This window comes from Bactrocera tryoni, chromosome 3 (assembly GCF_016617805.1).
Source record: "Bactrocera tryoni isolate S06 chromosome 3, CSIRO_BtryS06_freeze2, whole genome shotgun sequence".
NCBI lineage: Eukaryota > Metazoa > Arthropoda > Insecta > Diptera > Tephritidae > Bactrocera > Bactrocera tryoni.
This window is the reverse complement of record NC_052501.1, coordinates 10,773,449-10,801,233: the sequence shown is the minus strand read 5'-3', so window position 1 is coordinate 10,801,233 and position 27,785 is coordinate 10,773,449. Positions and strand designations below refer to the sequence as shown.

Genomic DNA, 27,785 nt, shown 5'->3' with positions numbered 1-27,785 from the left:
AAATTTGTTATGTTTTTATTATTTTTTTCTATTATTTCATATTTTTTTATTGTACATTATTTTTAATTCTTCTTCTTTTTCTTTATACATAAACTTAAATTACATTGTTTTTTTTTATTTATCACTCAGCTAAATTATGATACATAATTTTGATATTTAAATTCTACTTTTATCAAGTATTTGCTATAAAGTCGATATTTTTTAACAACTTAAATTATACACAGACAAATGCAGACAAGCGATAACAATGTATCATATGTTGATACGAACAGTAAACAAAAAAGGAAAATTAAAATCAAATAAAACAAGGCAAAACTACACTACTGTACAGGGCGTGCTCGTGTCTAATGCTGTGACTCTAGTTGTGTGGAATTGCGTTTCTCCGGTGATGGCTTTGGTTGTGGGTCGTTCCATGATTGCACATCAACGCGACCAAAGAGGATGAACATCAAATTGCCGATGAAATAGAAACCGCTAGCAATGAAGAAGATAATGCGCCATTGTTCTGAATTTTGCTGCAATAAAAATATTTACATATTACTATAATTTCTATACATATAAATAATAATTACATAATAAGAAATAATTATAATCAGTGAAACTATTTACCTCATCGGTGACGATGAAGCCGACAATCAGCGGCGCTATAATACTCATAATATTCGCCGCGCAATTGGTGATGCCCATCAATATGCCGGCATAGTTCGGCGATAAATCTATGTGATTAACCTGGAAACCCAAATAGGTGGAGGCGTTGATGCCAACAGTTATGGTGAGCAGCACAATGGCCAATGTGGCATCATCCGTGCCCACATAACCCAAACCGATGAGCGATATCACTGGTATCCAATGGCCAATCGAATTGAAAAGTTTTCTGCTGAATGACAATGACATGCATTGGTTCTTACTCAAAAGCGTTGAGATGCTCGAGAACACGAAACACATTAAGAACATCACAAAATAGGGCAGAGCCGAGAGTAACGCATTCGATTTGATATCCATGCCTAATACACTCTTCATATATGTGGGTATTTCAGTGAGCAATGTCCAGAAGCCCCAGTTGTGTGTGCTATGTGTCAAAATCAATACCAAGAATGCGGGTGTGGTGAAGATTTTCACCCATGGTATATTTGCTGGTGGACCATGCTCTTTAGCAGCATCAACGCCAATCGATTGTTCAATGAATTTCTTCTCTTCTGGTGAAATGATTTTCGAATGTGCCGGTGAACTGGCACCCCATATGAACCAGACAATGGCCCATACAACACCAACACCACCAGACAGATAGAAAATGCTGGGCCAACCTAATGACGATGAAGCGATTACACCGCTTGTTGCCATCATAACAACAGTACCGAATTGTGAGCCCGAATAACAGTATGTGCCGATATTGCCACGCTCCTCAATGGGTGCCCACTGCGAGAGTAACGTATGCGTTGAGGGGAAGACCATACCCTGGCTAAGACCTTGTACGACACGTAACGCACACACCAACTGCCAATTGCCGATTTTCGCAAAAATAGGTGTCAATATGGCCAGTATGGAGCAGATGAGCACGCCAAAGAGCAATGTCGTCTTACCGCCAAATTTACGTGCCAATGCACCACCGGGCACTTGTGTGACAATGTAGCCCCAGAAGAAACTGCTGAGTAAAAGTGATTTTGTCTTTTCGTTCCAATCATATTCCTGTCAAAGAAAAAAGTAGATATTTAGAAATACATTTTTAAAAATGTAGATGAATAGCAAGTGAAAGTTGAAGTTACGCAACGTTAAAAGAACTCTTTGAAATACTTCATAGTGACAGCATTGACACATAAAGCTGTCAAAAAAACTGTTCACATGACGTCATTAGTACAACGTATACCGATATTTGATTTTATAAGATCATAAAGTTGCCGCTAAAAACGCAACCACTACAACCACTCTATTGTGTGTTACACCTACCTCAAAATCTGGATTTGCCTGGTCTTTATCGGTCATGGCGACAATGGCGACTGACAAATTGACACGCAACGCATATGCGACAGAGAGGCCAGCGAAGATGAGGAAGGCTTGAAAATGACGTATACCAAAGCCCATGAAACCTGTAAGTGAAGAGAGAAAAAATAATTGCATTAGTTTACATATTATTTCAATATTTTGCTTGAGCTAATATAATAACTTAAATAATAGATATAAATGACAACACAACTAATTACAGTCTGTAAAACCCCCAATAAAGTCCAAACATATTCACCCGGTCACTGCCATCATTTCTGCTAGACTTTGAACCTTTTGCTATTTTGGTTGAAAGCCGACGTAGCAGCTTCTATCAAATTGTGTGCAATCAAAAGCATTTTTATTTTTTTTTTAATACCTCAACTACTCCTCACATGCGCCTTCGTTTGGTAATGTAAATAAACTGATAAGCAGCATGTGTGTATTAAAATGTTTATCAGCTGTAAAAGAAATCATTCAGCTCTTTAATTGTCTTGCTATTTATAGTACTTAAATATTGAAGCAGAGGCTGTGGAAATCTTCCATTGACTTTGAAGGAAAAAAGTATTTTTAATAAAAGGCGCAATCAAAATCGCAGGCACATACCAAAAATAAGCGGGTACAGCAAGGACTTTGACATAATTTTAAATTGCCGTCAAAATGCAGGTGTGTGTTGGTTTCTAAGTAGAAGTTATGTCGGAGTTGAGCGTTTGGAAATGTGAACTGAAGACTTCCTTTATTTGTTTAAACTACGTTATTTTATTTTATTTTATTTGTTTTTTTATTTATTTAATAAAAGATTTGAAAATCTATAAATTGAGTAGTCGAAAAAGTATTTTCGTATTTTGTCAATAGATGTCGTTGCAGTCGTATATCTCCAGTGCTACCAATCACGTTGTGTCATACCATATAGTGTTGGAAAGGTGCGATTTTAAGCTTCATTTAACCAAAAATTAAATTCGAAGAAGTTGAAAAAAAAGTTAGAGCTGTTCAAAAATGAGTGAATATAATGAAGAAATTCGCTATATTTTGAAATTTTTGTATAAAAAAGGGAAGAATGCCACGCAAGCAGCCAATGAAATTTGTGAAGTTTACGGAGACGATACTGTAACAGTTCTTGTAGCACAACAATGGTTCGATCGCTTCCGTTCTGTAAATTTCAAAATTTCGATTTACACTGATGAAAGTTTTACACTGATGGAATACTGTCTCTATGGTTCATATTTGTTTATTTATTAGTATAAATATAAAAAAAAAATAGTTTGAAGTTTGATTAGAAATACGAAAAGACTTTTGCGACTAACCAATATTTGCTGTATATTCAATATAAGTACTAAAAGGAACAACCACAAGTCAGTGTAAAATACTTGAAATTCGTGGCTAATTTTCGAAAATATTTGATATTATGTTTTTTTTTATAAACTGGGTGTGAATTATAACTAAATATTCTCCAAGTGTGTCAAAAGCGAAATTCAAAGGTTGTAACTCAGCGTGCTTCAAAAAGACGGTTTTTTTTAAATGTTTATAAGCAATTGTATTAATTAAAAAGATAATTTTAGTATATTAAAAATCATATCCATATACTTTTATGTTTCTGGAACAATTACTGTTAATTATAAATTAGCAAATTATTTATTACATTATTAAATACGCAATAAATAAGTACTGAATATATTTATCTTAAAGCTAAAGTATTAAATAGTATTGGCGCAAAAGCCCAACAAATTAACGTAATAAAACTTAAATAGTATTAAAACAATCAGAGCACTCCCACTATACCTTTTTAATAAGCGGTAACTTTATGGTTATTAATTATAGGTGTTAGAATTAACAAAAAATGCAACTTAAAGCAGTTAATACCATAAATGCGCCCTTCTAGAGTGACCCTCTAAGAAATATATAAAGTAAAAATTTAATACTTTGCTTAAAAAACACTCAATTTATTATCATTATAATGGTTGTAGACTTAGACTTATATTATAATAATGAATTCGACTTTTTTACATAAAAGATAACACATTCAGTTCCTATTTTGATAACAATTGTTTCATATCTGGTAAAATACTTGATGTTATACTTAAATGTAAGCAAGTAATAAACTGAATTTTATGAAATTTAAGAAAATATTGAATCGTCACCTAAAATGCAAAACAACATATCATAAAAAAAATCGAAATTGAGTTTTTATAGCTTACGATTCACTAAAACATATTAAATATATGTAGCATAAAAATTTTCAGCTAACGCTGTCAAATAAAATCATTTCATAACCAATATATAACTATTTTATAACCAATATATAACCATTTTATAACCAATATATAACCACATATATAACCAAAACTAAATTTTGATTTCAATATGAGTGGTTTCTATTATACCGTTTTCCTTAGCCTATAAACTTATGAAAAGTGATGTTATTTTGCATTTTAGGTGACTATATATACCAAAATTTATCTTATAGGGTAATAGTGACTTATATAATAGCACAAATCAGTAAGTTAGTACTCCACGTTTTGTTAAAGCGAATCGAACAACTGGGTGTGTAAATGCAATAGACTGGCATAATTGAAGTGAGATAGTATAACAAACGGTTATAAAACCTTATTTTGTCTCACTTTATGCATACACTTTTGTATTGGGAGCATCGGCGTATCTTTGTTGTTGCTTTTCATATAAATTTTTGTGAAATAAAGAACATTTGAAGATAGTGCGCTGAAGTAGCATATGGAGAGGTCCATTTTATCCGTATGGACATAAGTTCAAAGCAGACCCTATAAAACACATTGATCGCATTTACCTACATCTGTGACTGAGTGATTTATATACCTTTAATCTATATATTTTTCTTCCATATAAGTATTTTTTCCATTGAAGCATATATGTATGTTAAGAGCAAAACCACAATACATTTCGTTTTAATTTCCGGAAGAATAAACGTAATAAAAAAGCATGAAACAGCCCGCACTAAAGACAATTCAAAACGAGGTGAATCATTAGAGAGCTTCCTATTGTTTACTGGAGTATATTTTATTTACGTTTTCCACTACAACAACAAAATATTATAGATAAAATTTCAAGCATTGAATGTTGAGGTTATGTGGTTTCTACAATTAAGTAGGTGCTTATGTATTTATACATGTATATGTATATGCACCATAACTACGTAAATATGGAGGGCTAATATTTATTATGAAAACACTTAAGTGATTCTTATGAAATAATCAATAATAAACGACGTAAGCGTTTTACCCCAGCGCTTGCACTCCGTTCATGTTTTCAAAACATAAGAAATAACAAGAAACAAAAAGAAATAAGACATAAGAGGAATGCAATCATATTTACGCTGAAATGAGCAAAACATTTTTCACAACTACTTTCCATTGAAATAGGTGAGTTGTAGGAAAATTTTTCTCATTTTGTTTGCTAAGCTCTCAAAACTCTTTTCAATTTTTCTATAGCACAGCCAATGAAGTTCCACGTTATTAAGTTAATGCTAATTTGTTTGATCTGTTGTTATTACAACTAGAAGCATTACTTGCAATTAATAAAATGAATGAAAAGTGAGAAGCGCTTACCTACGGTTTATGGCAAATATTTGCGCGCTGTCAATAACGGAATGCACTTTACATTGACGATAACTCAATTATGTGTTATCTTCGCCTGAATAACGGAGCATTTCCGTTATTTAATTGCACTCAAATTTAACGCTTATTTCGTCTAAGAGCAGGTAGGAGCATTTTTTTATAGGTTAAGTTATGGTCGCCCAGTGGATCAACGCACACACACACATATGAAAAACAATACTAGTTCACAACAATGCACACATGTACAGTTCATCTTCTTTATTGGCCGGTTATAGCCAACGTATACAGTTATCATTATACATATGTTATAAGCGCCCAGACGCCACTTATTGTTTACGCTTATGAATAGAAGCAGCAATAAGAGTAAAAAGTAGCAATTTTTCAAGCTGAAATCGCTCTCAATAGAAGAGGAATTGTTATTGGTAATTGATTAGCTACCTTGTAGTGTGTTTGCATAAGCGTTAAAAGTGAAGTTATACCGTTTGAATTATTTTATTAATAATTGGAACGCAATTGTTTTGAGTGTTTGTTGTATTTATATGTTGTTGAGTGTTAAGTTTTTGGCTACAAAGAAAGTGTGCTCACAATTGTTTATAAGAGAAAGTAATGCCTGTTTGTGAGCAATGATCAAAATAGATAATATTATTTATTTTTCCAATTACTTTTATTTTGTATTTTAAAAATCAAATATTTCTTGTTACATTTCTGAATAAAAATAAAAATGAGCAATTAAAATAGTAAAAAAAAATTAAATATAATTTTAAAAAATTTCATATTTTACCTATAAGAAAAAAAAAACTGTAAGAACTTATTTTTTGAATTTGTAAATTAAAAAAATCGATTATCGATAATATTAATAATTAATATTTTCAAATTATTTCGGGTACTCACAACCCGTCGTAAAGCATCGTAAAATCGTAAAATTATAAATTTGTACACTTGTTTAAAAATTGTTGTTGGATTTCATACAAAAATGAGTTTACACATTTACAATTCTCAATGCTATGTTTTCGAATCGTTATAACTTATAACTTTGTGAGACTTGTGAAACCCCTAATTGTTTAAATAACTGTATATTACGTACCTTCGATCAGAATATTGTGTGTTTATGTCAAAAATATTTTCAAATTCAAAATTAATTTCGAGTCAGCTGGATATATTGGGTAGTCGAAAAGTCTTTTCGTAGTTCTAATCAAACTTCATCTTATTTTTTCATATTTATAATAAAAAATAAATAAAGAAATATGCACCATTTTGGTCCCATTTTACCGCTCATAAGTGTAAATCGAAATTTCGAAAATTACAGAACGGAAGCAAGCGAACCTCTGTTGTGCTACACGAACTCATACAGCATCGTCTCCGTAAACTTCACAAATTTCATTGGTGGCTTGCGTGGCATTCTTCCCTTTTTTATACAAAAATTTCAAACTAAAGCGAATTTATTCATTATTTTCACTCATTTTTGAACAGCTGTTACTTTTTTTCAACTTTCCCGAATATATTTGTTTTTTTTTTTGGTTAAATGAAGCTTAAAATCTCACCTTTCCAACACACTATGGTATGGACGCAATGTGATTGGTAGCACTGGAGATATACGACTGCAACGGCATTTATTGATAAAATACGAAAGACTTTTTCGACTACCCAATATAATGTTATCCAGACCCTATAAAGTATATATACATATGACCAGCGTGTTCACCTGACTCGATTTAGTTATGTGCGTCTGTCCGTCTGTCTCTATGTATGAGAACTAGCCCTTTAGTTTTCGAGATATTGAACTGAAATTTTGCACACACTCTTTTCTTCCCATTTATCGCGACCGCCTATATATGCTATAGGATATACCTACCATACAAACTAATTTATAAAATCAAGTTCTTGCATGTAAAACTTTTTTATTTGGCAAAATAACTTCATAAAATTTGGCGGGAATTATTGCCGAAAGCAACGCTACTTTCTGTGAGCAAATTGTTTAGCTTAGACAACTATAGCATATAGCTGATATACATTCAAAATCAAGATATATTTTTTTATGTCCTTTATGCTATTAATGCATTATTTACCCAATGTTTTATATATAACAGCATTTTCTATCATTAATAATAAAATTAGATCTAAAATTTAACTTGAAATTTAATTTTTTTGGAAATATAATTGCTTTTAAAAACATCTTCAATTGGAGCATATTATTGCTATACATATCTTATTCTAGTATTCATTTTAAAACTCATTTCACTGTCTAAAGAATCCATCTTCTCCAAATGCAATTCATACCTGATCCATCGAATCGGCGATTTTTCGGCATTTTGAATGTTACTTTAAAAAAATTTCTGATATTTATGTCTTGCGAAAACCACGAAAGCACTGTCTTGACGGAAACAATTATTAACTGTCTTAATTTAGTGCAACAACCTAACCGCACAAGACCTGCAATCGAACTGATCGCTGTGATCGATTTTCAATAAAGCAAGTAAGTTAAGAACCAGCACCAAACCGCATTTAAAGTATATTTGTACTATCGGCGGGTTTCCTTCTCTTCAGCGAATCTCTGGTATACCGCATGTGTACATATGAATGAGTATATAAGCATTTGTGTGTATTGGGATTAATGCGTAGTCTTTTTAGTATTTTCAGGTTCAATCTCAAGTCAAATGCTGTCTCTATCTTTCTGCGGCTATTGCATATATTTATATGTATAATACACTGGTAACTGTCAATAGTTTGATGGAATGACTGACTGGCGCTTCGAAGCTAATTATTGATAGGCACTCATATAGACGTAATAAAAATGGAAGAACGTAATAAAAACAAACCATAAAAGTAGTGCGGGAGATAGTTTGTACACGCGCGACACATTTGTTTTAGCGCCTTAATATCAGTTTCCACATTACACCTAACTATCCTACGGCAAGTGTTAGCACATGCATATGTACATATACACGTGTTGTATGTAAGCACACCACACACAGTGGCAGGGGAAGTGTGTGTTGGTGTATACATGCTTGCTCTTGCTCCATTTCACCGTGTCGAGCAGATTGCTAGACGCTGGTAGCGATCATCTTATCAGCATAAGTATGTAGTGCTGAGACAGTTACATTATCAGCGGCCGCCAATCAATGAAGTGTGTAGAGCAACGCGTTGTGGCAGCGGTGTTTACCAGGTTATTAGGCATGAGCATTTACTACGAGTTGGCAATTTATAGTTGTCACGTGGCATGACTGGTCCCAAATAGATGGATTTGAAAACTGTTGACTTTAAGCAATTGTAATAATTTTTAATCCATTATTTTGATTTTAATCGATAAGTTTAATATCGATATAATACATCGGTATATAAATAATTGTAGTAAGATCTAAGCGATAATTACTAATTGATATTTACTTATCGATAAATTCAATATTGAAATAATTTGGAATTAATGAACTTTGTTTTGAAGCATTATTAATTAATCGTTGTAAACTTGAATTAAATTTCAAGAAGATTCAATACCCTGCTAGCACTGTACATTGGGAACTATTATACATGATGCAATTGAAATAATTCTTATTGATAAATTTCTATAAGTCTTATCCATAAATTTTAATAATTATATCGATAATTATAATCGATAAATTTAATGTCGATACAATTTTCGATAGATTAATTTAATTTTAAAATAATTTTACTGTGATAAATTTTATTTTAAATTAGTTTGTACTGAACGTTGTGTGTTTAAATTGAATTTGTAGTCAGAACTCACCCAATGATAAGAAGCTTTCTGCAATCTTACATAAAGCTAATTAATTGTGCATTGAGAACAATTTACTATAGAGCAATTAAAATAATTCTTTGTCGATAACTACTACCCGAAAATTATCATTGATATATTTAATATCGAACTATTTTTTATCGATAAATTAAACATTTAATTGCTTTCTATAAATTACATTTATAACATACATACATTTAACAAATGAATTCATTTGTTATCGATAAATTTAAGAAAAAAATTTTATAGATAAATTTAGACTAACATATTTTTGACCGATAAATGTCATATTATATATATTTATGACAGATAAATGTAATGTCGAAATTTTTTTATCGATAAGTGTAATATCGAAGTACAGTTTTTATCGATAAATAATTTTTTATACTTACATTTAAGAAGAGAAATGATTTGTTATCGATAAATTTAAGAAGTAATTTTTAGGAATAAATTTATCACTGACATACATACTGTACATATGTATGTATTTTGGACCGATAAACTTAATATCAAAAACATTTTTGTCGATAGATGTAACACTAACATAAATTTGTATCGACAAATGTAACATCGAAATACAGTTTTGATCGATAAATTGAATTCTGTTTTATTTTTAAGTGACAATTGTGCATTTAAATAAAATTTCATGGAATCAGTACTGACCACAATACTCATTAGCAATATTATTTGCACTTAATGATCACTATTATACTTGTATATCAATTGCGTTTTAATGCAGCTTTTTCAAACTATAGTGAAGAATTTATTTTGAAATGTCAGTAAAAAATTATTAATTGTAAACACCCAATCCGGACCATTACTAACCCGAAAGGTACTACATGCTGCTTTTCCATATAGTTTTATATACAAGCATATAAGTATGTACTTACATATACATATATGTGTATATAGTCCAAATAGATTATAAATTCATACAAATAAACCGAGGCTTGCTATATTTAATATTTATAAGTCAGAGACAAGCCCATCAATAAGCTGTATATATGTTATAAATGTGTGTGTATTAGTGTGCGCTGTGAATGAAATAGACACACCTTCTTTAAGTTACAACAACAATGAACACAGTGCGACAATCAGGCGATCACACAGTATTTATATAAAATATATGAAAATATATATATAAATACATGCGGTTTGTAGATCGCTACCTATATATGGTATACTCGGTATATATATATATATATATATAGTATATACTTATATTAAAATGAACTATATACAGCAATTGTCAGCCACTTTTTCCTTACTTTATAATATAAATCCCAGTCCAATTAAACGCTGATAACACTGCTCGACAAAATTGCTCAGACGGCATTACAGCAATTAATTTGCATGTACTTGTTGAGCTGAACATTGAACGTCGGTTGTGCATCTCAATGAGTGTATATATACACTCATACATAAGTGCATATAGCAGTATTTGCTGCACTGTATTCAATTTGTCTGATTGACAGTATTTTCTTATTTTTAAATTTTTCTACTTATTTTCACATGTCGTTACTGTAGGAGGCATTTATTAGCGATTCGTTATCGCCTAGGGATCACCGGCGATTTTAATGCGCATTATGTATTTTAGTTTCAGTAAAAATTTGTAAATCAGCTTGTTACAATTAATTTATACACATGTGTATCTATATATATACATATATATATATAATTCAGTGTATAAGATTCTTCTGTAGAAATCAGTTGCCAAGCTATAGCTTGTAGCGCTGCATTAAGGTTGACAACTTGTCTAAACAGTAGTTCAATTAGGTCTTGAGGTTCATAAAAAAACTATTTTCAATTAATTATAAATTGCTATTGGATAACAGAAAATGAGCTCTTTGGAATTTTTTGCGTTTGAATGAAATATTTTCTTGAGTATTTCTAAGTACTTCAGCATACGAGAATTTTAGAGCGGCAAAAATATTTTATTAATTAACAGTTGAAGTTATTTTAACACGTAAAGCACATAAAATATTTATTACGCCTTGCAAAATTTAGTAGTAATACCAACAATCGCATACTTTATGAGAAAAATTATAACGCTAACAAAAGTTACTCATACGCCACGGCCTAAACTGGTACTCCATACGCATATAAGCATGCTGAAGTGCGGTTATGTAATATCTGTGTGATATTTATACCCTAAATATGATATAATACACAACTTATAACACACAGAAGCTTCGCATCTGTCGGATCTGATATTAAACTAATATAGCATCTAGCTGTCATACAAACAAATCGATCAAAATCATGTTCTTGTATGGACAACTTTTTTATTTGGCAAACTATCTTCTCGAAATTTGGCATATAATACTGTTCAAAAGAAAGCTACATTCTCTGGGCATATTGTTCAGATCGAACGACTATAGCATATAGTTGGCATGCGAACTCAACTATAATAAACGAGTTTTTGTATGAAAAACTTTTTTATTTGACGAGATATCTTCACAAAATTTGGCATGGATTATTGCCTAGGACATCCATGTAATCTCCGAAAATATTATTTAGATTGAGTTACTTTTGCATGTAGCTTCCGTACTAATGGACAGATGAAATCTAAGCTCCTGTATGAAAAGCCTTTTTATTTAACGAGATATCAGCAAGAAATTTGGTGTAGATTATCACCTGAAGTAACGCTGCATTCTCCGAAGAAATCATTCAGATCGAGTCACTATAGCATATAGCTGCCATACAATTTGACCGATCAAAACCAAGTTAATGTGGACGGTATTATCAGTTTGTTAGTTTCGGCTTGTTCGAAGCAGCATAATTATTTATTATTTCAGGAAAATAGTATATATATGTGAATATGGTATTTATGGGAAAAAGCAGACAAGGTTGTAAACAATTAAGAATAGCTATAACTTATTTATTCATAAACAATTAATAGTTCAAAACTATATATTTGAAATTTGTGTGTATGTGCTAAATAGTGCCACGCGCACTGAGCGATCATCTAAGAGTCAGGCTTATCAAAATTTCCAGTCTCGCTAGAACCTACGAAATTCTTACAGTTGTTTTTGTTGTTCTGCTTTCACATTCATTAAAAAATTGGCGCAGACGTCTGACAAATTTACATTCAGGCATCACGCAATAATAATTTATTCGGTGTCATTGCTGTGACATCTTCACTGATCAGCTTAACACCTGACACCGGGGTTCAGGCGAAATAAAAATTATTTCAAATGACTGTATAATGCCCACACACATTGTAATGATTAAATATACTGACATATTATATATAAATATCTATATATGTATATAGGTACATTAATAAACAGTCTGCATTTGAAGTTTTTTTGGAAGGAAAAATTTAATTGATTTGAGTTGATTTTTATTTTATTTGATTTTAATACATACTTATGTATAAAAACGCTTATGCAATTTTAATTATCTATCGTATTAAATTGGCTTATCAAAATGTTTGATGTTTTTATTGCTCTCAACAGAGAACTTGCTAAATTTAGATTGGTCATTTCATTAATAATCTACAATATATATTATATAATATATAATGTGTTTATGCTGAGAAACAAAATTAAACAGAAAAACATTAAGCGCCAAATATGTTTGACTTTGAAGTTTGGAATTTTATTTGAGCTGAAGTTGATAATTTCATTATCAGAATTCGGCTTATCATTTTTATTTTCTATCCAAGCCAAAAACAAATGTTCAGCAGACGCTCGACTCATAACTTATTTTATTTCTTAATGATAATAAAATTAAATAGGGGAAACATTTTTAGATTAGAAAATCAATGACTTAAGGCAATCACTCAAAAACAAATTGCAATGAAATTTTTTTAGATCTCTCAAAGTGTCTTAGTTCACATATGTACGTTCCTTGCAATTATTTAATAAATGAGTTTGTAGAATTTGATGCAATCAAATTTTCTAAGAAACGCGACATACTAAAAAGAAGATAGAAACAATTTTTTTGAACTTTCACAAGCTGCGAATTTCCAGATATTTCGATTCAATAGAGCCTCGTTGTTTCAATGGAAGTTGGAAGCGAATGGGGTAAATTCGGAACTTTTTTTTGGAAGATAAATGTGCAGATAATATTATTTTAAATTTTTTTCAAATCTGGTTTATTTCTACTAAAAGTATTTTCCAACTGTAGCTCATACAGAACTCTAATCCTTTGAAAAAATTGAACATTTTTCTAACACTTAATCTATCTCTCATTATATTGGCAAATATATAAACTAAAAGCTACTTAGTACCAGCATGCATCGCTATAAGCTCCAAACATTATACATCAGTATGGCAACGCTATTTTTTGGAATTATAAACCGTTAAAAATTTAACTTAAAAACTCTCAAATGAAAGATTTCAGCTTCACTTTAAACAAATATAACTTTCTAACTGTTGCTTTGCGAAACTGTTAACTAAAGCTCATTCTATTGGCAAAAGCTCACTCTGTTGGCAAAAGCTCACTCTATTGGCAAAAGCTCACTCTGTTGGCTAAAGCTCGCTCTGTTAATAAAAGCTCGCTCTCAGAAAGCTTAAAGTTGATAACGAAACTTTTCCCATTAAACACATGCTTAAGCACAGCTGATTTCTGTGCAAATAAGAGCGTACAACTTAAACAAAGGTAAATAATTATCAATGACTCTAATATATTCACATATTACCGTAACAAATTACAGCAGTAATGCAAGTAAGCGTAATTACTGTCACAGCAGACTGAGTGAGCAACACATGGAAGTAGTAGAGAGAGAGTAGGAAATGCACTGTAGCACACACACGCTTCACACTTCAGCGTGCTCTAGTAGTGTAGCGATTCATTAAGCGCTAAGGTAATTACGTGAAAAAATGCATATGAATGCGCATATTTTTACATCAAATCATTATAAACAGTTAGCAGCACACTCCCTTCATTTTGACACGCTGGTACTGTCAGCACATTTGGCCGGGTGATTGTGCGCAGGTGTACGAGTACGAGTATGTGCTTTGTTGGGTGTTCGCTGTGGCGCCCTCACACAAGCGCCCGCGCACAAGAAAATGCATACGTATTTAAATTTTCAATAAAACAGCTGAGGTTCATATTTCATAAGTAATTAGAATGGGAAACTTTTTACGTAATTTATTTACAGGCAACACACAACTTCAGAAGTAAGAGTTCTGTTTACTTTACCGATTATATTTTATGTAATTTTTAATTAAATTGAGGTTTTCAACTTTTTCGTTAAAAAAGAAATAAAATAGAGATAAGAAATGTTTCTTTTAGTTTTTAAATCTTATTTAATATTTATTTATATTTACTTATAATTTTTGGCAACATTGATTAAATTTTTGTTTTTTATTTTAAAATTTTTTAAATGTAATTTATTTCATTTATTTGTAATTTTTTGGCATAATCAATCTATTTTTATTTAACTTTTAAAATTTTTAATATTAATTTTTAAATTTTAAATTAATATTATTTATTTATCCATTTTTATTTATTTGCAATTTTAAATTATTATTTAATTATTAATTGTTCGATATTCCATTAAAAATATATACAAAATTATTTTGAAAGTTAAGACAATCAAATTAAAAAATTTCAAAATAAATTAAAATTAAAAATAAGCTTTTTAATTTTGTTAATTTTTGAAAATTTTACATTTTTTAGCTGACAAAAATTTGTTTTAATTTGATTATTTGATATTTTTTTATTTGCAAAAAAAACTAGTCACAATTAAATTATAAAAAGAAAAGATTTTAAATATTTTCAATTTTTTTTTTTAATTTAACTTATTTGTAATATTAATTATTTATGTTCGATTTTATGTACAAAATTATTTAAAATTTGAAAAAATTTAAGAAAATCAATATTCATTTTCCAAATTTTTAAAATTTTTAAAATGATTTTTTAGTTTTGTAATTTAATTTTTTAATAATTTTAATTTTTAATACACATTTTTAAGGTTTTCAAATTGTTTTTTTATTTAGTTTTGTAATTTAATTAACTTTTGAAATAATTAATTTTTTGGTTATAAATATATTTTTATCAAATTTAACCATTTTTTGTCAAAAAGTAGCTAATAATATTTTTTATTTGCATAGAAATTAGTCCCAATAATATTATATAATAAAGAAATAAAAGAAATCAAATATTTCCTAATTTTTAATACACATTTTTAAGGTTTTAGTAATTATTGTTAAATTTTTAATAAAAAAATATACAAAATTATTTAAAAAAATAAAAACTAAATTTAAAAAAAAAACGAAAAAAGTTAAAAATAAGTTTTCCAAAACTTTTTAAGTTATACAATTTTGTAATGTTATTAATTTTTGAAATTGTTCAATTTATTTTTTTGCATAAAAAAGTATTGTTTTCAAATTTATCAAGTTTTTTTTTTTGTTAAAAAGTAGCTGTAGTTACCAGCAAAAAGCTATTTTTCCTTGTTTTCTTTACTAATTTATTACAAAAAAAATTAATTTACTGCTTTTTAAACCTACGGAATTTTAAACAATGTTAAAAAAGCGAAGCCTTGCGCCATTAGTACTTTCTATAGATTTTATTTTTTTGTTTATTTACAGTCATCTGATTTATGTGCTCTAACTTAACTAATAATAACACAGGAAGCGTCAGTCAGGTTCTAACTCTCAGTATTTCTTTTGCACAAACAGTTTCAGTGTCAGTACTCGGTAGTTTTAGGAATATTATACGCGAATTCTCGCTCAATTAATTTATTCATACCAAAAGTCATAGGAATTTCAACACATATGTACATATACATATATATACATAAATTTCATGGAGTAATAAGTGTAATATATGTACTAATATATACAGCACACACACATACACACATATGTGTACAGCCAATTATTATAGAAGTATGGCGCCAAATATTAACCTTCGGCATAAATTACCAATTCGATCGACGAGACTCATGACGACCACTTGAGGCGCGAAGTGGATACATTGCCAAACTCACACACACACATTTGTGCTTAAGTTCATGTGATTATCTAATATATAAACACATACTTGAATATAAATAAGTATGTCTAAATATTTAGTAATCATTTTGTTGTTTATATGACATAACAAAAAATGAATATGAATTTATTAAAATTTAAAATCAACTCAATGCGGTTACTAATCTTATCACTTATTGTTACACATTAATTGTTTAATTTATTGTTTAACTTTTATATCATTTAATGCAAATGCTAAGCTGGTATTCACTTTTAGTGTCAATTAAGAGTACTTGCTTCAAAAATCTTGTCAACTGCCATTCAGGAATGTACTCGCATATGCTGCTTTGGAATTTGTATTAATTTCAAATTATGCAATTATTAACCGTTACTATTTTTTTTATATATTGAGGTAATTATGGAAATAGTCAATAAATGTATATATGTTGAAAGAAACTATAAAAATAATTCTGAAAGTGAAAACAAATATTAATAAAATCAGCTGCAACGAAATTGCATTACGTAACAAAATTTCGTCACGCATTATTAAGTCCGATAACTTATTCAAAGCTTATTAACTCGAGTTTTGTTTGTATTGTTTGATTAATGTGTAATTAAATATAAATATTGGGTTGCCACCTATTTCAAATTTTTAAGTAAAAAATCATAATATGAAAAACTTTGCAAATTGTAGAGGTTTAAGAAAACTTACTGTATACTTTTTTTTGAAGAGGGTTGCCACTTATTTGCAATTTTTGAATAAAAATTTATAGTTATACCAATACGAGTTTATAAAGCTTACAGTAAAAAATATTACTTTTTTTTAAGAGGGATGCCACTTATTTTCAATTTTTAGGTACAAATTTATGGTCATACCAATTCGAGTTTAGAAATCTTACAGTCAAAAATATTTTTTTTTAAGGAGAGATGCCACTTATTTAGAAGTATTGAATAAATAGACTTAATATGAAAGTGTTTAAAATTTGAGGAGTTAAAGAAAGCTTACAGTTAAAAATAACACATGTATAATTTTTTTATGATGAATGTTTCTACCTGTTTAAGAAATTTTGTTCAATAAAATTTGAATTGAATTATGAATAATCAAAATCAAAATGTAATATTATAACTAAGGTATGTTATATTATATATTAATTTTGATTATGGAAAAAATATTACCGAGATAAAACAAAATCAAAGTTCATTACCTTAAATTACAATGCAATAAATAAATTTTACGGTATTAAATTTTATTATTATTGCGTTCACTGCTAATCTGTCAACCGGATTCTCACTGAACTCAATATCGATATTGAAGATATACTAGATACATACATACATACATCTTTGTTTGCGCTACTGAAATGCGTAAAATTCCACAAGCACGCAGTGAAAATATATACATATTTCTCGCTGAAATTACATGTTGACAGGCATTTGTAAAGAAAGAAAATAAAATTTATAGAATATTTGCTTTCTTTCAATACTGCTATCAAGCAGTTATTGTGTAACAACAACAGCAATGCAATCACTATGATAAGGACCACCCGTAGGACAAAAGATAAACTCACAAATACATCCATATATACAGTGCATTACCACCAGCCTCGCCAGCATTATTTTATATTACACCTGCTGACATATTCTGCTGACAAACAACTCATGTTAATATTGACATTCGCTGATTACATAGTCATGATGAATTACAGCCAGCAATTAACAGTGATAAATCTTAACAGACAAGCGGCATACGTGATCCATAAAAATATCTGTCAACTATAGGCATAAATATGTGAGCACTATGTGCTGGATCAGTAGCTCTATATACGAGTACATTGTAATTAGTGCGTGGATACATGCTGCTTCCAATGCGCTGTTAATAACAGTGTTAATGTAAATAACATTTGCATTTACTTTTTGGCTGGCGATTACCTCAAAGCTGCAATGTTTTTTGGGTGAAAGGCAGTTAATATTTATTTTGTGTGAATTTAGTTTTGTTTTTTGGTAATTAGAATGTATTGCTCCCTCTTACACTCTAAAGAACGCTCAAAATTGTTTTTAAATATCGCAAACTGTTGTTGATATAAATTTTCCATTGCAAAAATATTTAGTAATTTTTGTTACTTTTTGCGAGTTTGCTTGTGGTGGGAATATACATAATGACTTGTGAAAGATTTGCAGGGACTTCCCCACTGAACAAGGCCAACTGGATATTTTTTCATATGTTTTACTCACTACGAAGATTAGTTGATGATATTTTTAAACGAAATTGGAAAGAATTTATGTTTGTTGATTTGTTATTATATTCTGCGTAAAATGGAATTAAAAAATTAGTAAAAAAATTTCAAAAATATTTAAAATTCCAAAAAAAATTAAAGATTTCAAAAATATATTTTTAAATAAAGATATGTTGGCGTAAAGAATTAAATTTACAAAAACAAAGAAGTTCAGTAAATCAAAAAAGTTAAAATAGCAAATTTAGACATTATTTTACTTTTACGAAGTTATTTATATATGTTTTCGAAATCTATTGTCGTCTTACATTCTTTGATTACTTATTGGGCACATTTGTTTAACTTTTATTTTTTTTTTCAAGTATTTAATACAGTTGTGTATATTTATAACGCCGCTTTTTTGCTAAACAACCAACAACCCATAATTGTGTACCGAATTTCATTAGCATATGATATGGTACCAATGAACCACTAAATATTTGCACTACCAAAAATACGAATTTCGTTTTTGGCGTGCTATCTATTTTCGGTTAGCCACATCGCAGGCCATCAATTAACACCTGCTGTCGCCAAAACTGCTGATTTCTTCATTTTTTATGACTGTGTGATAGTACTTCACTAAATGCGTATTATATATTTGATAAGCTAATAGCTGGCGTAAATAACTTGTATACATAAATCTTATCGAAAAATATAGACATTCATCAAAGAACATTTTTTCTAATATTTGCTCATTCATTTTTCGTGCACGCTTATAGAAAAGTTTGTAAATTGAGTGTTAGGTCTGTCTGAGTGGAAAACGTGCTGGAAGATGGTCACATTTAATAATTGGTGAATAAACCTAGTCTACGTTGTGATTTTAAAAACAAATAATTGCTGTCTATTTTTGCTCAGTTGGCATCCCAAATATTTCCGATTTTTGCCTAGTCACTGGAGCTCTAAAAATATTTTTTTTGCGAGAAATTAGGTGGAAATATGTTAAATAAATAAAAAATGAAGTGAAATTCAGCTCGGATCTAAATTACCAGATTAACAAAGTTAATTGATGACGTCTCACAAAATTGTGTCAAACACTCGAATTATATTTTCGATTTTAAGCGGCTAAATTGAAAACATTAAATTCATCCGCTAATTTGCATTTCAAACAAAAAACATTTCGAGACTCGAATAAATGCTTCAGTAAACTAAGTTTAAAAATGAACAAGACCAAAGCCGTTTCAACAAATTAAGTTTAAAACAATCGAGACTCGAATACATTCTTTGGGTTGGCCAACTTTGCAAAGCCAATTTTACTCAGCTTAAGCTCTTATCACACGAAAGATTATCGAGTCTCGAAATGTTAGCTTTTTTACGTTGCATCACACTACAAAACGAGAAGGGATTACTGCAATTACAATAACATTTTCATTTCTATATAATTTATTACTTTTATTCCATTTGTTTGACATTTAATTGGTGATTGTAGCACCCTATGCAAATTAAATTTGTTTTGCTTTCAAAAAGCAGCACAACAAGTACTTACATATATGTTTGTATATACTAAAAATTATATTTCTTGTTTCAGTTTTTTCCCGTTTCTTTTTTTTACACTCCCCATTGAAAGATATTCAAATTAAGGCACTGGCTACGCAAATATAACAGTTCAACTAACTAGACATGCAGGCTATGTATTAATTAACTGCTTCCTGCCACTGTTTGCTCATAAATATGTAACGATTTGGCTTGTGAAATATTTGCTGGTTTGCCCGTAATACAGTCTAAATATATATGTGTGGCTAAAACCTGTCTAAAACAACATTTGCGAATCGTGGAGGGATTTTACTTTCCTTTAACTGGAAATATGTGAAAATATTCTAAATAAAATTAAGTCTAATTTTTTTTGTGATTACAAGAAAAATTCGAGAAATAACTGGCTTCTTTTTCCTATTATATATGTCTATAAATATCAGCAACCGTTAATATGTATGTGTGTGCGCGAAGTACAAAAAATAATGCAAAATCTTGTCTTTGGCCGAATTGTCTACGAATGTGCATACACGCGTTGTAGCCATTCACAAAATCGAGGGAATCACCAACGTCTGTATACATACAGACATCACAATATCTGCGAAAAAACCCATATCACCAACACCGCTCACCAGCGGTGAAGTAGCAAAAAAACGATATTTTTCGAATATTTTAGTTCATTTGCAGCTTGCTAGACTAATCGAATATGATTTCTTTGCGCGTCATACGCCACTTGGCCGCTATATAGACACACGCACTAAAAAAGGTAAATAAATAAACTTTTAATATGCAGCAACTAATACGTTGCTGTTAATGTATACCATCAATATGTGCGTTTATGTGTTGACAGCTAAACCTAAGTAGGCTTGAAACGTTGTTCACGAAGGCGCCAGCAGCACACTTCAATTTGACAATTTTCCAGGCCAAGTACAAAAGCGTTTTTCCAGGTCATGTAATACCTGTACGAGTTTGCCAATTATGATTATAATTTTTTTTTTGGTTTTTTGTTTGATTTTTTGAGTATCTGTTACTAAGCTCTTATTTTCACTACAACAAGCGCGCCAATTTGCATTTTGCTACGCAAAGCTGGCAAATTTTGCAATCTACTCATACTCATAAACTCAATGGCTGTTAAGTAGTTTTCGAAGAATAGGAAATAGTTTGAAATAAAAAAGGAAACAGTTACAAAAAAGCTTGTGATTTTTTTTATTGTGGTGAATCGTGTCAGCAAACGTTATTACGAATTCGTTGAAGTCAAATATTTTAAAAGAGCATTAGATAAAGCTGACATGTTAGTCAACAGTTTACATCAACATAACAATTTACATCAACGCTAAGGAGTAACACTGCGTATTCGAAGTTGGCGAAGAGTAATAAGATGCGGTTGTTAGGATTTTTGCTGCTGTTAGTTAACATAAAAGTGTTAAGCGATTTTTAGAGTTAGATTGAATACTGCTAAGTAAAATTATTTGGTTAGCACCGCATGTAATAACAGCCGCTGTTAGTTAACATAGCAGTGTTAAAAAATTTTGTGCGCCAGATGGAATAAGTTAAGCGAAATTATTTGAGTGTTAGAAATAATTAAGTGTTTCCTCACTTAATTATGACTGCTGTTAGTTAACATAACAGCGCCTAAATATTTTTGAGTAAAGTGGAATTATGTTAACTAAAATGGTTTGAGCATTCAAAATCATAACGTATCTGCGTTAGGAAGTTTTGTGAATAATGTTAAGCGAAATTATTTGAATGTTGGAAATAATTAAGTGTTTCCTCATTTAATTATGACTGCTGTTAGTTAACATAACAGCGTTTATTACTAACAAAAATGGTTTAGATTTTAGAAATAAGCTCAGTTTTTTTCTTTTTATATTCTTGGGTTATATGTTAGTTAACATAACAGCGTTTTAGGCGAAATTATGTTAAATAAAATTGCTTGAATTTTTATATTCTGCCAACAGTTCTCTTGTTATAATAGCTACTGTTAATTAACATAACATGAATTATCAATTTATTGAGTGAAATTACATTTAAGCGAATTTTACGTTATTTTAATAAATTTATTTTCAATAATAAGTATGTTAAATGTGTTCGTAATAAGTGACCTTAAGCTATCTGAAAATTATTTCCTTTTTATATGATAATAATATTATTAATAATTTATGATTTTACCAATATCATTACTTTATTTTGATTTACTTTTCGAAAATAATTTGTTTACAAGAAAACTTTTTTTAAATATTTTTCGTAGGCAGTATACTATTTTCAATTACTTGTGAGTGTTTGGTAGAAATTTATTTCTATGAAACGAACTTTTTTTACATTAAAAATTTATATTTTTTCTAACAAGTCAACTGTTTTCAAATTATGTGTTTTTGGTAATTTTTTTCTCTCTACTAATTGTAGTTATGTAGTTTTATTGTTAAAATTATTATTAAATTTGTTACAGAACAATTAACTAAAACACAAGTTTGCACTTAAATTTATTTAGGATTAAATAAGCTATAAACTTTAAAACGTGGAAGCAAAAAAAGCAGTAAAGTTTATGGGCTGAGAGAAAACACTCACTTAAGCACAATACACACGACTGCAGTAATTACAAGTCTTATATTTCGAGTTTAGACACGTATTTATATTATACATATATTATACCACATGTGTATAGAGAAATATTGCTTTAACATCTAAGCTAAGTAAATAAGTTATTTTCCTTTAACAACAAATGCATTAATAAACAAAAGTTTAATAAGGATTTTTTTGAAGAATTAAAAAAATTAAAATTGATTAAATTAAAAATATTAGTTATGTAAATTTTAGTGAATATTAGCAACAAAATATATTTTTTTAAATTTCTAGTGGTTAAAATTAAAAAAAAAAAAATCTACTAAAAAAAGTTATTAAAACAAGTTGCCTCTGTAAAATATCTTAAATTTATAAAATATTGATATTTTTTTATTTTTATGTGATTGTAAAGATTTTAAGAACATATTTTCTTTTAACAATTTCTGCAGCAACAACTTGGGTAATAATATTTAAAAAAAAATTAAAAATAAAAAATTAAATTTATTACAGACATTGCACATAAATAACTTATTATATCACCACCATAAATTAACGAGTTTAAGTTTATTATTAATGCATTTGCTTTCATTTTCTTGATGATATGTGTTTTGATTGCATGATTTACTTTCGTAAAGTGCAAAGTATCGTTTAAATACTGGATAAATATTTTTAGAAAATGGCAACAGGTATAAATTATATGAATTTAATAACGGCTATTAAAAACAAATAGAATAAAATAAATTTTTATAACAACAAATTGATGTTATACTTTGAAATTACCACAGTAACCTTTGGTCAATCAATATATTTAACATTTATTGTTTATCATTCTATAAATGACCGTGAAATCACTCATTATGTTCAATAATTTTTTTATATTTATTTATTTTCATTTATATTTTTTGTTAATATACCATTCAATGTGCTTCTTTTAATTTGAATATTTGGACGAGCATGACTAGTCAAATTTGTCTGATTGCGAATTTCGTAAAAGCATGTCAGTGGAGCATTTTGTATACGATAAGTATTTTACCCTTGCATTGCAGACGCAATGCATTTCTTATTATAGAGTGGAAAATTTTTTTGGTAATATTTTTAATTTTTTCATGGCATCTTTTTATAAAATCACTCTTGATACTTTAATAGTTATTCATTTCAAAATTGAGCAATAAGTGTATGGTATATGTATTAGCAAATTTCACAAAATAAGAGTTAAATCTCACACTAAGCAAACTTATTACACTAATTAATTATATTTATGTTTTTAGTAGCTTCACAGTCACTTGAACAACTAAACATCGGTGATTCCCATAAGAATATACTAAAAACTTTTTGCCTAAAAAAAAACTGAAAACTATGAATGCGTGCCTCTTGTAAGTTGTTAAACCCCTTTTTCATATACTTTAAATACATTTATATTAGCAATGAGCAAAAAAATCTTTACTTACATCCACCCTTTGCGACCACTTCGCTGTCATCTTTGGGCGCGTTGTCCACGTTGCCGCTTGTAGGCCAGATTTTTTTCACCGTCATTTTGTTCGCTTCGGTTTTGCTGCACGCTCGCTGGTTGTAACACTTGAAATCGACACGGAATGATCGTTTGAAATATTTGCTTCTCTGCAAATACTGCTGTGTTTGTAAATAATTTCTATTCTCTCAGTGTCTAAATATTTACTGTTGCAAAATATTTATTTGCTGCTATAATGATGCACTTAACGCCGTTTACACTAAAAAAAAACAACAAAAAATATATTATTACTTTCGTGCGACACTTGTAATGTTTTTCAACTTTTTTGTATATTTTTTTTGTTGTAATTTTCTACAATTAATAGTAAAACTCATGCGCTGGCCGCCAGTAAATGTCAATTAAAATGTTAAATTATTTTTGTGTTTCAGCGTTTTCTTTTTTGTTGGTTTGTTTTTGGTGTTTTTGTGCAACTAACATATTTTTAGTCACTAGTTTAATCGTTGCGCCGCTTTTGTGCGCGTCTAATATGAGTGATTCTTTGTTTGTTTCGCTTCGTTTGGCGTGTGAGCGTGCTTCGCCCGCTTAGCGTTGCATTCAGACACTTAATGAACGGTTTTTGCAAAGCGTGAACGCGAGCGCCAGCGCCAGCCAACAAACCACAAGGCCGACTTTCTAATGCGGACGCAATTTGCTGGCGATGACGGCGACAAGTGGATGCACTCGCTCCGCCAACGGCCCAGCTGTTCAACTGTTGTTTTTGTTGAGCTGCGTGGCGTGTTTGCGCGCTCTCAATTGTGCTGTTTGTCTGTCGAGCTGTGTCTCCACCTGTCTGCTTGGCTTAATTTGTGTTTGTTCTGTTTATTGTCTTTGTTATTGTTATTGGCGTTTATTTGTTTGCGTCTTTGTGGACATTTCGCGAGCTTTAATCAGACAGCAAGGTGCTCAAATTTGTATTGTGTGTGTGTGTGTAAATACAGAGTTTATTGTCAACAGCATGCACCTGTTCTTTCCGTTGACCATTTTGGTCGCTGGTAGTTGAAAAGTGAGTGCAACGAGCTGCAGCGGTGAGCCAAAAGCGTGAGTGTGAAATATAGCGTTAAGTACTTTTCTTGAATGAAATGATTGATTAAGAATAACTGAAGGGAGCAAAGTGTTTTTAGACGCTTGCTGTGTTCTTAATGAAGTTGCGAAAGTTCTAGACAAATAGAAAAATTTTGATATAAGGATCACCTAAATCAAGGTAATGTGTACAATTTTGGAAAAAATATTTTAAAAATAAAAATTTTGAAAAAAAATGTTTCGAAAAAAAATATCTTTTAAATGAAAATTTTGAAAAAAACATAGTGGAAAAAAATTTCGAAAAAATAAATTTCGAAAAAAAAATTTTTTAAATAAAAGTTTTGAAAAAAATTTGAAAAAAATTTTGAAAAAAAATGCTGAAAAAAAGTTAAAAATGAAAATTAATTAATTAATTTGGAAAAAAATTTTGAAATAAAAATTTGAATACAATTTTTATTAAAAAATCACTTTCTTATATAAAATAGTCAAGTATTCTAAAGAATTTTAATTATTGTACATTTGAAGTTTGATGAAAATTTTAAAAAGGTAAATGTGTATCTTCATATATTTTTAGTGGCGCACCGATATGGAAACGTTTTGTTTGTATTTTTGGTTTCGGTCATCAAAAAGTGATATTTTCTCTTATTATGTATACTTTTTGCAAAAAAAACAATGTTTTAAGGAAAGAAATTTTTTTTTAAAGATTATTCCATATTTAACATAAATCCGGTTTCTGAGGAATTTGGAATTTCAAAATATGTTTTAAAAAATTTATTATAAGATAATAAAAAAAAAATTTTTGAATAAAATGTTTAATGAAAAAATCGAATTTTTCGAAATTTTAAATTTTAAAAATTGTATACCGTTAGATATTTTTTCCTTATGTTCCATTATTTTGAAATTTCATTACTTCACAATTGGCCTGGGTCTTCAAAAATGATATTTTATACTTTAAAATTAACATAATAAAAAAAATTATAAACAAAAATTGATTTTTAAACGATTATTCTTTTTTTAGATAAATCAAGGATTCTCAGGAGTTTTGGGATTTAAGGTTTTTTGGAAAATTTATACAAAAATAATAAAAAAAACTCTGTACTCTTATATGTTTTCGCTATCTTCCGTAATTTAAACATTAATTTGGTTAATGTTTTTGTTTTTGGTCTTCAAAAAGTAACACTTCGTTTTTTATGAATGAAGTTTTTCAATAGTTTTTTTTATTAAAAAGTTATATTATTTAAAAAATATTTTCCATGTTTTACATAAGACAATAATTCTTAGGAAATTTGAGCTTTTTGAAAGATCTCTTTGATGTTTGTCTAAATGAAGGAGCGTTAAGAATTTTAATTTTATGTATTCATTTTTTTTTATTTATTTTTTTTCTGCAAATTTAAAAAAAAGATTCATTCGATCTAAAATTTTAGGTATTGCAAATAAAAGAAATTAAAATTTCAAAATTCTTGAAAATTTTCTTATTAAAAATTCCATAAATCTAAAATTTTATTTTCTATTTTTTCTATAACGCCAATTATTTATAGTAAATCGCCCCAAATATTGCGTTGAAATATTGACGCTCTTTATAATGACAATAGCCGTTCAGTTTGGTAACTCAACGTGAAAATTCACACTGTCTGCCAGCGTCAACATCTGTAAGCACGCAATTGACGTATTTGGGGAAAATCCATTCGGGAGCAATGAAACTTCATTGCGGCGCCAAAAGGTAACTATTCTAACCGGCATTTATACAAAATCATAATTTCCTCATATTCCTTGAGCATACAGAATTATTTTTTAGGCCTTTAGATATATACAAAAAACTTTAAATTTGTCCTGAACGCTTGCTATAAAAGAGAGTTAACACTGGCTAATTAATCAGTTCGTCCTATTTGACTGTCGCAGACTTCCTTATGTGACATTATTCGAAGAGAAAAGAATATGTCAAAAGCCCTCGGAACACTCGTGTTTTGATTAGTTAAAGGCAGAAGGCACAAGAAAATGAGTTCAATGAGAAATGAGAAATCATTTGGGAGAATCAGTTGGGACCAGAGTTGGAGCTACCGCAAACAATAAGTGTAATTAGTGAGTATATTTTTAGCAATAACTCCGAGAGTGCTAACTTTCAAGCTGGCTTACAGGCATTTAAGGTAATTTTAAGAATTTTTTTTTAGATAATATGCACAAAATTCGTAAACACAAATGAAATCAGTCCCTTCGTTATTATTTTAGAACTTTTTTTTTTATATATTCTTGCATATGTAAATTACAAAACAAGTTTTCAGTACTTTTCCAATGCATTGCTTTTCGTTCACATAATTTTCAATAATTGCAGCTAATTTTTAACGAAATCAAATCAAAACGCGCAGATTTTAATTGCTGCAGTCACAGTTCGCATTTATTTTTATTTCATTATAATATTCATTACAATATTTTTCACAGAGTCCATAAATTATTTGCTTGCTATATTTCAACTAGTTTCCTTACAAGCCTGTGCCAACACTGGCAAACACTGAAACTTAACAAAAACAAACAAAAAAAAAAGCACACCAAAAAACGAGAAACCAAAAGCAAAACACTCACTTTATGAACGGACGCTTTGTGTTTAAATATTATTCCGTTATTACGTTGCGTTTAATTCCGTATTCAATTATTCTTACGTTAAGCCATATATAGACGTGTTCCATGCGACAATTTCAAGCCAACTAAGCGAAGCGTTAACATAAC

At 29.5% G+C, this 27,785-nt stretch overlaps 1 protein-coding gene across 4 annotated transcripts; it reads right to left on the bottom strand.

Annotated features, from left to right (window-relative positions):
* Positions 1–63: 63 nt before the first annotated feature.
* On the bottom strand, positions 64–27,785 carry LOC120770923 (putative inorganic phosphate cotransporter). 4 transcript variants are annotated; one of them, XM_040098620.1, is made up of 5 exons: positions 27,719–27,785; positions 23,986–24,264; positions 1,945–2,084; positions 610–1,686; positions 64–515 (listed from the first exon to the last, which is right to left on the bottom strand). In XM_040098620.1, exons 2-5 carry the CDS (start codon positions 24,068–24,070, stop codon positions 345–347), a joined length of 1,473 nt encoding a protein of 490 aa, XP_039954554.1. In that variant the 5' UTR covers positions 24,071–24,264; positions 27,719–27,785; the 3' UTR covers positions 64–344. The 4 variants fall into 4 exon arrangements, with proteins under 4 accessions (XP_039954554.1, XP_039954553.1, XP_039954555.1 ...); XM_040098619.1 differs by having other exon boundaries at positions 27,642–27,769; XM_040098621.1 differs by lacking the exon at positions 27,719–27,785 and adding an exon at positions 24,481–24,584.